General features: G+C 31.1%; 1 protein-coding gene across 1 annotated transcript; it reads left to right on the top strand.

Moving 5' to 3' along the window:
- The first annotated feature begins 346 nt into the window (after window positions 1-346).
- Window positions 347-4,212, top strand: LOC130815066 (protein gar2-like). Its single transcript, XM_057681402.1, has 10 exons — window positions 347-466; window positions 581-590; window positions 2,634-2,732; window positions 2,819-2,854; window positions 2,951-3,058; window positions 3,243-3,302; window positions 3,384-3,458; window positions 3,577-3,696; window positions 3,944-4,100; window positions 4,155-4,212. Exons 1-10 carry the CDS (start codon window positions 347-349, stop codon window positions 4,210-4,212), a joined length of 843 nt encoding a protein of 280 aa, XP_057537385.1.
- The last annotated feature ends 7,702 nt before the right edge of the window (window positions 4,213-11,914 follow it).

An 11,914-nucleotide genomic window follows, 5' to 3' on the forward strand; every position in this document is an offset into this window, starting at 1 on the left:
ACATATGGAGGTGTCAAGAGAAGACTTGGTGATGTAAGGTATGTACCTATGTTTTAAAGGAACCTTATTTTATTAGTTAGATTAGAGTCGTCTAAGGGTTGCACTTTTAAGGCTAGTGGAGGGACCTTAAAAGTCATTAAAGGGAGTCTTGTACTCATGAAGAGAAAAAAGAGTAAGAGCATTTGTGTGAGTTACAAGTTTGAAGTGGTAGCGTATGCCATAAAAGTGACGATGGTGTTGTGTGTGAATCAAAGAAGGTGACATTAGAAGATAGGGACAGTGTTATTGGACCTGGGGGGGAGATTGTTAGTGCCTAGATTGTACATTGGAGAAGGACTTTGACAAAATGTCGAGTTGTAGTGAATTAAGGTTTGAAACGATCAATAAGGTGATCGATGTAGGGCGTTTAAGGCTTCACTCAAGAGTGAGGAACCATGCCATGAACCAGGCAAGGCATAGGAAGCAGGTTGGTCGCTTGAGCTAACGCGAGAAAACATGACAGAAGCCTACAATAGGGCTGCTCATTCGAGCAGGTCATGGGCTCATTCAAGCACCCACTTTGGATCCCGTTTCTGGTCAGTTTTTCGAACGTTTGGCATTGAAAGGATGCTTAGTTCTTGTTTAATGTTATGTTAATTTTAATGATAATAGTGTGATGTTAATTGTGTATTAATGGTAAGTTAAGGAGGGATTCTAAAATGATGTATTCCTTCTTTATAAAAGGATACATCATTTATAGAAACAATCATCAAAAAGAACACAATATTGTTGAGAGAGCTAGTTTGAAGAGAAAGCTAGGATATTTACCAAAAGAGTTTCTTACTTTGTGATTAGTATTATCATATGAGAGCTTGTTATCAAGATAGGGAGGATTATTTATATTGTACTATTGAATCATTATAAATAAACTTTTGGTGAGGATAAGATATCCAAGATAACTCATAAATCATTGTGCCCATTCTCCTACTCTTTTTGTTTGTTACTCTCATATTATTTTCCATAAGTATAACCTCTTAAAGTTTTCATTTAAGGTAGGAATTTTAATTAACATAAGGATCAAATCCTTTTAATTGTATTTTTTGTTCCTCCTTTCTTTTATCACTTTTCACGACAACCTTTTAACTACACATATCATCTCTCACATTATTTATTTTTACCTATTCATAAAACATCAATGATCACCTCTTTATAATATGTATAAATAATCCACTTATTATTTCTTGATTTTTGAATCCTCCAAACTTTTATGGTTCTCTATTATTAGCTATCAACTCATTGTTGTTCTCTCCTTTCTTTTGGGATACGAATTTAATTTTAACATAACTTAAGATATTTTTATAAAATTTTTTTATGTACTTATAAATTGTATTACATTTTTGTTCAGTTTTTTTTTTAATTTTAGTAATCAATATCCAAAATAGTAAAGTCTTTTTCTTTTTTAAGTTATGAATGCTTGATATGGAGTTATAAAGTGAAAAAGGAAAAAAGAACAATGACGACACACCAACTATTACTTGTGATAATTTTTAAAAAGATGGTCTAAATTAGGTTGGCCCGAATTTCATAAAAGATACAATTAAAAAAATTGCGAAAAACGTTTAAGATTCCGAGGAAGTTTAAAACTACCTTACTCTTGAAACTTTAAACTGCGTTAGTACCTTCGTTTTCATCACTCACTGTCACCAACACTTCTCTCAAAATTTTCTAAAATTACTTAGCTAATTTGTCAACCTTATTGTCATCATAACCAACATATAATAGTTCAATTTATTTGGTTTTATATATATAATTTTTTGTTTTTGGAATGTAGTTTATATTTTATATATATATATATATATATATATATATATATATATATATATATATATGTAAATATATATATATATATATATATATATATATATATATATATATATATATATATATATATATATATGTAAATATATGTATATATATATATATATATATATATATATATATATATATATGTAAATATATGTATATATATATATATATATATATATATATATATATATATATATATATATACATATATATATATATATATATATATATATATATATATATATATATATATATATATATACATATATATATATAAATATATATACATATATATATACATATACATATATATATATATATATATACATATACATATATATATATATACATATACATATATATATATATATAAATATATATATATATATATATATATATATATATATATATATATATATATATATATATATATATATATATATACATATATATATATTTATATATATATATATATATATATATATATATATATATATATATATTTATATATTTATATATATATATATATATATATATATATTTATATATATATATATATATATATATATATATATATATATATATATATATATATATATATATATATATATATATATATATATATATATATATATATATGTATTGAAGGCAAAAACCAAGATGAACGTGGATAATTTAATGTGGTTTTTTATTGTTTTTGCTTTGCTTTTTGTGATATTCATGTTGCTTTGAACTACTGTCCAAATTTATAACTACTGTCAAAATTTATAACCACTGTCAAATTGAAGGCGAAATTCAAGATGATGCTAGATATGATGATGATGCCAAATCTGATTATGAATCCAAATTAGATAATGATGAAACTGAAGATGATCAATCCAAAGAAGGTATGCAAATTTAAATTAATTAAATAATTATATATTTAGTTATTTTTTTTATCATAATTATAAGTTATAAATTTTTATATATGCAGTTGAGGCTGCACAAACAGCCCAACCGACAAGCAAAGGTGCATAATGTAATGTAGTTTTTTTTTATTGGTTTTGCTTTGCATTGTGTGAAATTCATGTTACTTTTTAAATATTTTTTTAACTATGGTTAAAAGTTGTTACTGTAAATAAATTTAATGTTGAAGAGCATGTAGAAGAGGATTCCATTGCTGAATATGATTCAGTAACTATCGGACATGAAGAAATTGAGCAAGATGAAGAAGGTATGCAAATTATATATTATTATTATTATTATTATTATTATTATTATTATTATTTTTATTATTATTATTATTATTATTATTATTATTATTATTATTATTATTATTATTATTATTATTATTATTATTTAATTTTATATTATAAATTATTCCATTTATTTGATTAACATATTAAAAATATCTACAGATGAAAAAGGTAATACTGATGAGGAAATTCAAGAGGCCGAAGAAGTTGTACCTGAACAAGGTATCCAAGTCTAAGATGTTTTTAAATTTTTTAGATGTTATTTGTACACTATAACATGAAACTATATACTTGTATGTATAGTGATAGCAAATCTTGCAAGTGAAGGTAGACGAGGTTCTACGTTAACAACAAAAGAAAAAAATAGAAAGGAGGCAGGTAATGGTATAAAAGTTATTGTTTTAATTTTATATACTATTTAATATGAATTTGTGTTACTTTCCTACAATTTATTGTTTTTGATGTGCTGCATAATGATTGAAAACTATCAAAAAAGTATCAAAGCTTGTGTCTTCAGAGATTTTCACTAGCACAAGTTCAAGTGAAAGTAAATCGGTAAATGATATTGAAAGTGAATCTGAATCACAAATTGATGACAGTGAGGAGGAAGAAAAATGTATTTTCTAAAATGTGTCCCTATAAATTTTTTGTGTGTTTCTTGTACTTTTAATTGTTTTCTTGTTGTTTTTTCATTGAGTGTTATTGTAATTAAAATTTTCTTTTTTCTATTATAGAAATTGAAACAAAGATGAAAATTGTCAATAGAAGGATAGGAAAACAGTCAACAAGTTTACTTTTTAAGAACTTTAACTTATAATTTTTTTTTTTTTGCTTGCTTTAAAAGAAATTATTTTTCTTTGCAGATTTTCAAAGTCAATCAACTTCTAGGTTGACAAGAAGTCATGCTTTGCAATTAAGTTTTGCTTCTCAAAAAACTATTGTTGGCAAAAATACGCAATTGGTAAAGTGTAATTCGAAGAAGGATGTTGCATCGACGTCTGTTTTTGTTAAACCAGAAGAGTGAGTGATCAGAAACTGTTATTTTTAATTATTTTATTTTGTTGTGTAGTGCAGCTTTATGTATAGATCTTGTAAAGGAGTTGCTATCGATGATAATTATGTTGCTTTTTAATTAATTTTGGTTGTTAGTAACATATTTTTAAAATTTCTTATGTGGCAGGCGAAAAGAATCCTTTCATTTGCTTTCAAATTCGGGGGGGGGGGGGAGGGACTTATGCTTTTAGGTGATATGATGTCCTTCAAACAAAAAGAAGATTTGAAAGAAATTGGGTTTGATGGTTTATTGCATGTTAATTTGTTGAAAAGCTTTCACGGTATTGTGCCTTGGTTCATCAAACAATACGACACTGAAACAAGCGTCTTTATTGTGAATGAAACCACCAAATTTACAATAACAGCGTTTGATATATGTGACATTTTTGGTTTGCCAATCAATGAATCAAACCCTGTTATTAAAACTAGTAGGCAACGGAAGAATAATCCAGATTCTTATTTGGTTAATCAATGGGGGAAGAAACTAGATGGTTATCAAAGTAGGGAAATAACTTCCCAAAAATTGTTTGATAAGATTGTGACTAATTTAAGGGATGGCGGACTTGATTTAAACGGTTCTTTCTTATGTATGTCATGGTTACCTATTTGGCCCCCACTCCTCACAAGCAAGTAGATTGAAGCTTAGTTAAGCCTTTGGATGATGTTGATGAAATAGGATCTTTGGATTGGTGTTGTTGGGTGTTAAAAAAGCTTAGGGAAAATGTGAAAAGGGTACAAAATAAGGAATTGAAATACATTCCTGTTTGCGTTTCTATTTTGGAATTAGCATTTTATCATACGTTTAGTATGAGGGGAGTTTAGCCCTCAAAAGAATTACCTTTAGTACGACACTGGACCTATGATCTGTTGAAAGAGAGAGCTAAATTTGAATTGAAAGCAAGATCTATGGGCCTTGAGGAGTTTGATTCAACTACATACCCAATCATTTCAAAGAAGATGGAGAGGAACATTATTCAATTTCAACAACGAAATGTACTACAACAAGAGTATTTGTCTATCCATTTGCCCCAAGGGTACAAGATGCTTAGCGATGACGAGATGCATAATGAATCAAAAGATGTGAGTTTACTTTTAATTTACTAGCACTGTTATACTTAAGACTTTTAAGACTTTTAATGTTTCGTTCTAAGAGTTTCAAGTTACTTGTTGCAAACATTTTTAAGTTCATTTTTACTGATTTAAGTTTAATGTTCTGTCTTATAATTATTGTTACTATTATAACAGTTTTCATTTTTACTGGTTAAAGTTCATTGTTGCAAACAATTTTAAGTTCATTTGTTTCTGTCAAACCATTTAATGTTACCTTTTTAACAGTTTTATGTTACTAACCTAGAATTTATTGTTTCTTTCTGACTATTTAATGTTACTTTTTATCAAGAAATTGTTGAGGAATTAACGAAAATGAAGAGGAATATGGATATTGTTATCAATATCATATGAACAACTTCAAGAGACTGAAATGAATGGCTATTCAAGCCACAACCTCAATTGGGCAGAAAAAGCGGAAAGACTCTCTATCGCCAACTATTTTACAATGGCCTTCTAACCTTAATGTTTGGAAGGAAATTGATGATGTAGTTGACAAACTCATGGATGTTAGGACAAGAGTTTCTAACATTGAGTTTCCATCATTTGATTTAGGGTTAGAAGAATTTGAAAATATTAATGTTGGGAAAGCGAAGATGAAAGTGAATGTTGATAAATAGAAAAAGAAGATGAATTGATGAATTAAAGAATTTGAAATGTTGTGTTTAAAAAACTCATTTGGGTAATACTTTTTTTATGATGTAGTTTTCAAAGATGGTTTTTCGAATGACTTAGTTACTTTTGGATGATACTTAGAAATTATGTATTTGAAAACAGTATATGGTACACAAGTAACTGTTTTATAAGTTTTAACAACATATTAGTTGCAAAAGGTATCATTAATGCATCTTATATTTTATTCTTAGTGTTTCATTCAATTTATGTCATATTAAATACGTTGTGGGTGATACTTTCGTCATGACTTAGTTACTTTTTGGGATGTTATTGAAAGGATGTAGTTAGAAAACAGTATATGCTAAACAAGAATAATTGTTTTATGAAGTTTAGCAACATTTAACTTAAAAAAAGTATCATTTATGCATCTTATATATGATTCTTAGAGATTTATTAGTAGTAGTGTTTGCTTACACTTCATTCATCATTCATTAGATTACATAAATATTTCATAATATTCATACTGAAAATAAACCATGATGTTCAATTACATTTTCGAAATGTTATCCATAGTAATATCAATGAGTATTCATAATTATGAGTAGAAATACAAAAGTTAGCTCCAATTACATTTCTAATCAATGTTAGCTCCAATCATAAAAACAACAATTTTAACAAGCACCAAAATTACATTCTAATCATTTTTGATCTTGTAGTCTGTAGTAACATCTTCTTCTTCAACAGCAACACAAAATGTTGATTAAGTGTACCTAATCAAAGTTCAAAAGAACAAATTTTAATTGAATACAAAAAATATTGAGGTTATCAAAATAATTTAATTAATAAATGAAAAAGCTTACCAAAAAAATAATAAAATACCCTAAAAATCATGACGTGCTTGATCTTGTAGTCCTTTTTCTGCTTGTATCATTTCATAAAAGGGAGTTGAATAATATAAATAAAAATAATAATAAACTTTGCTAAGAAACAAGTTTAAAAATACAAGAAGGACTTACTTTTTGTTCTTGTCCGGGCATGTATGACTATTATGAGCGGCTATCTTTCCACATGTTTTACAATGCTTCGGAATTATAAACCTATGAGCCTCTTTCTCATTAGTATCGCTTTCCTTTCTGGTACCCTTATTTGAAGATACTTTTGGATTTTGGATGCTAATAACTTCGGGTGCTTTACAACTAACGAAATCCTCAAAATCTTGATCTTTTGTTTGTTCCACTAAACTGTTTTTCTTTTCTAGAAGTTCACTTGAATAAACTTTTAATTTATCCAATAAATCTTGAAGATCATCTATACTACTTTCAGCCAAACCAACACAACGATGAACTTCGTTCTAAACATCCCCTAATATCCTTTTTTTTGGATCATATAATAATAGAATCAATTAATTTAACTCCATTAACATCATATAGAGGAGTTTTTAAAGCAAGCTTAGTCCACCTACTCAAAACGTGTTACTCAGATAATTTATTAACACCCTTAGCATTTAAATCCCAAAGAGAATGCCTACATAAAATTCCAACACATTTAAATATCTTACATGAGCAATTCACCTCAAGTGTTTTTGGATCAAAGACAACATTAAAACCCTTTTTGTTACCCAAATAAATCACTGAAAAATAATCTTTACCATTATCAACATGATGTTCGTCCAACCCACATTCAAAACAAGCAGCGCAAATTTCAGCTTGAAAATCATAAAAAGCAGCAAGACTATATATAGAAGCAGCATGTTTTTCCAACATTAATGGTGTCTTAAGTGATGGAGTAAACAACTTATCCTTACTTTCGAGTATTTTCAATTTATGACGTTGGGCATCCATTGCACTTTGAAATCGCATTTGGAGTTCGACTAAAGTGAGAAATTTATTTACAAAAAAAAAAAAAAAAGTTATTCTCATTTTCTGTCCTTGATGTAGTCCTAAACAAATCACCCATATAAATAGATTTAAAATAAGTAGGAACCCACATTTCCCTGATATTATACATAGTTGACAACCAAATATTTTCATCCAACTTATGGTCCTTATAATCAAATAGCAATTTTGACCACTCACATTCAAATTTTTGTGGCTCGTTGTCCTTATCGTACACCAAAAAGTAATATGTTTTAGAAAGTTTTCATTACTACGCAATTCAACAGACACTTTATCCTTGAACTTTTTCATCATGTGCCATACACAAAATTTATGAACAGACTTTGGAAAAACTGTCGGCAAAGTAATCTTAACAGCAGGGTCTTGATCAGTGATGATAGAATACGATTGTTCCCCCCCCCCCCCCCATAGCATTCAAAAAAGTCTGAAAAAGCCACGAATATGACGCAACATCCTCCATGCTAATTAAACCAATGGCAAATGTAACACACCGCTTATGATTATCTACACCCATAAATGGCACAAATACTAAATTATACTTATTAGTGCTATATGTAGCATCTATAGATACAAAGTCACAAAAATAGCATAATTGCCTCTACATGTACCATCAGCCCATAGTGCCAAGCATAGTGATTTGGAATCATCAACATCAAAGTAAAAGAAAAAGCTAAGGTAATTTTTTTTTCCTAAGAAACATTTCAATAAAAATTTGACAATCAACATCATTAATATACCCTTTTAAATCCCTATAAAAATTCTTAAAATCATCTAGGGATGAACCAACGCTCATGTAGCTACCTACTTGCTCTTTCCACATCTAAATGAACTAGTGGGACCTTGATTCAACTTTAAATTATTAAAAATAAACCTTTTTTTTCCAATGTGCATGTCAGATAAACCTTTAATATGCAATCTAGTAGTAAGAGATGCAAAACCATGGTTATGACCTTCTACAAACTTAAAAACAACATATTTTTCGTCTTTAGTCCTACGAAAATGAATTATAGCAGGACAATTCACACGAGAATGTAAACGTTTTCTCGTAGTATTAGATCTCATAGTTCTTTGCCCTTGTCTATTACAAATGCAATACTTGATCATAATAACACCATTAGACTTTTTCTCCCCAAAACGTCTAACTTCAAAGCCACAAGCAGTTGCATAATTCTTATAAAAGCATAAACCATCATCTAATGTATCAAGCATCATATTTACTTTAGGAAGTAAGTTAGCTTCAAAGTGAGGGATTACTGTTTTGGGTTCCCCATAAAGGGCTAAACATAATCAGATGTTTCTTCGTCTCTTAGTGTTAAAAATTGCTTGTTGATTCCCAGTCTCTCTCATAAATTATTATCTGTTAGTCAGCTAACAAAAGAGCTTCATTGTACGTTCTTGTTTACTTCATTGTACGGGGACAATTCTTGGGCGTGGTACTGAGCAGGGTGGACTGTACTACGTGGACGAGACGGTTAAAAAGGGCCATTCACTGCTTGCTCAAGGGACTCCCATATAACAACTATGGATTTGGCATCGCCGTTTAGGTCATCCTTCACTAGGTTATCTAAAACGTCTTTTTCCATCCTTTTATAGCTGTAATTTGTTTTTGGATTGTGAGGCTTGTGTTCTAGCTAAAAGCCATAAACATTCATACTCTTCTAGTTTAACTAGAACTGATAGACCTTTTGATTTAGTTCATTCTGATGTATGGGGTCTTGCTCCTGATAGTAATTATCATGGATATTCATATTTTGTTTTGTTCCTGGATGATTGTACCCGTATGAGCTGGATTTATTTTCTTAAATACAAATCTGAGGTCTTTGATGTCTTTGTTAATTTTTATAATATGATCCTTACTCAGTTTCACACTGGCCTAAAAATTCTTCGCTCAGATAATGGTGGGGAATATGTCTCTCATAAAATGAAAAATTTTATTCTTGAACATGGCATGCTCCATCAAACCACTTGCCCTGACACCCCACAACAAAATGGGGTTGTTGAAAGAAAGAACCGAACCTTACTTGAGATATCTCGTGCTCTTATGTTTGAGTCTTATGTCCCGGCTTCATACTGGCCTGAGGCCATTTCCACCGCTAATTATCTCACTAATCGTATGCCCACTAAATCTCTTCAATTCCCAACCCCTCTTGCTACCTTGGGTACTTTTCATCCTATTCCCTCTTCCCACTCTCTTCCTCCTCGTATCTTTGGGTGCGTGGTTTATGTACATCTCTCGAAATGGGATCGAACTAAATTAGAACCTCGGGCTGCTAAGTGTGTTTTTCTTGGGTATGGGGTTAGCCAAAAGGGTTATTAGTGCTATGATCCTACTCACAACAAACTGTACACCACTATGGATAGTGACTTCTTTGAACACTCCTACTTTTTTACCAAGCCTCGATCTCAGGGGGAGATTACTAGTAAGGATCTAAGCTGGTTAATCTATCCTTTGGCAAATGGTCGAGACCCAAAAGAGCAAGTAGATGTCACCACAGATACTGTCACGGAAACTATAGTACCTCAACCTACTCATTCCACTGCAATCCCCGAGTATCCTGATGAACAAGAGGTTATCCCTAACTCCCCTGATACTGATACTAACAATAATGTGATGTCTAGTGATGATGTTCCCTGGAGATATGAGTTTCCCCCAAGGAGTACACGAGGTATCCCTCCAAGGAGATATGACCCTGAATTTGAATCTCAAAGATCTTGATACCCCATTTATCAAGAGAACTAAGAGCCCCTATCTCAGACAGTAGTTGCCTTCAATGCTTCTCTCTACTCAGGCAATCTACCAAAAAATACTAACGATGCTCTTCGTCACCCGAAGTGGAAGAAAGCCATGAAAGAAGAAATCATAGCTCTTAAGAAAAATAAGACTTGGGAACGATGCACGCTGCCAAAGGGGAAAACAATAGTAGGATCCAAGTGGAAATTCTCAATAAAGTATCATGCAGATGGAACCATTGAAAGATACAAAGCTCGGCTTGTCGCAAAGGGATACACCCAAACCTATGGAGTAGACTACTCCGAAACCTTCTCCTCAGTTGCTAAAATTGATACTATTCGAGTTCTCTTCTCCATTGCAGCCAACAAAGACTGGCCTCTATACCAATTCGATGTGAAGAATGCCTTCTTACATGGGAAAATTGAGGAAGAAGTTTACATGCAAGCTCCTCCAAGTTTCTCGCATGAATACAAACAGGGGGAAGGGTGTAGACTTCGAAAAGCTTTATATGGGTTGAAATAATCTCTTAGAGCATGGTTTGGAAGATTTACTGCAGCCATGAGAAAATTTGGGTACAAACAGAGTAACTCTGACTATACTCTGTTTCTTAAGAGGAGAAATGGTCTTATCACATGCCTTGTTATTTATGTTGATGACATGGTCATTACAGGGAATGATGCGAAGAAGATTGATGATTTAAAAGGCCGACTTTTCTTGGAATTTGAGATGAAAGACTTGGAAAACTTAAAATACTTTCTTGAGATAGAAGTTTTAAGATCTAAGACAAGGATCTTCATCAAATAGAGAAAGTATATCCTTAATTTATTGGCTGAAGTAGGAATGATTGACTGCAAACCAACAGAGACACCTATAATGACAAACCATGGCCTCCAATTCGTTGAGGGAGCTGAGATGGCAGATCAAGATTAGTATCGAAGATTGGTAGGAAAACTCATCTATCTATCACACACAAGACCAGACATTGCCTATGTTGTAAGTGTCATGAGCAGATTCATGCATCGACCTCAAGTACAACACATGGAGGCTGTAATGAGTCTCTTGAGATACTTAAAGGGAACTTGCAATAGGGGGATTCTCTTCAGAAGGAATCAACACTTGGATCTTGTAGCTTATACAGATGCAAACTGGGCTGGTGACCGGGATGATCGAAGGTCAACATCAGGATACTTTACTCTCGCAGGTGGAAATTTGGTCACTTGGAAGAGCAAGAAGCAAAAGGTGGTAGCTCTGTCTAGCGCTGAAGCAGAATTCAGAGGAATTGCTAAAGGGATTACAGAGGTCCTCTGGATTAGGAAACTATTGGATGAGCTAGACTGTCAACAACAAGAGGCATGCAACTTATATTGTGACAATAAAGCAGCTATCAGCATATCTGAAAATCCTTTTCAGCATGATCGTACAAAGCATGTCGA

Source organism: Amaranthus tricolor, chromosome 6, assembly GCF_026212465.1.
Source record: "Amaranthus tricolor cultivar Red isolate AtriRed21 chromosome 6, ASM2621246v1, whole genome shotgun sequence".
Lineage (NCBI taxonomy): Eukaryota > Viridiplantae > Streptophyta > Magnoliopsida > Caryophyllales > Amaranthaceae > Amaranthus > Amaranthus tricolor.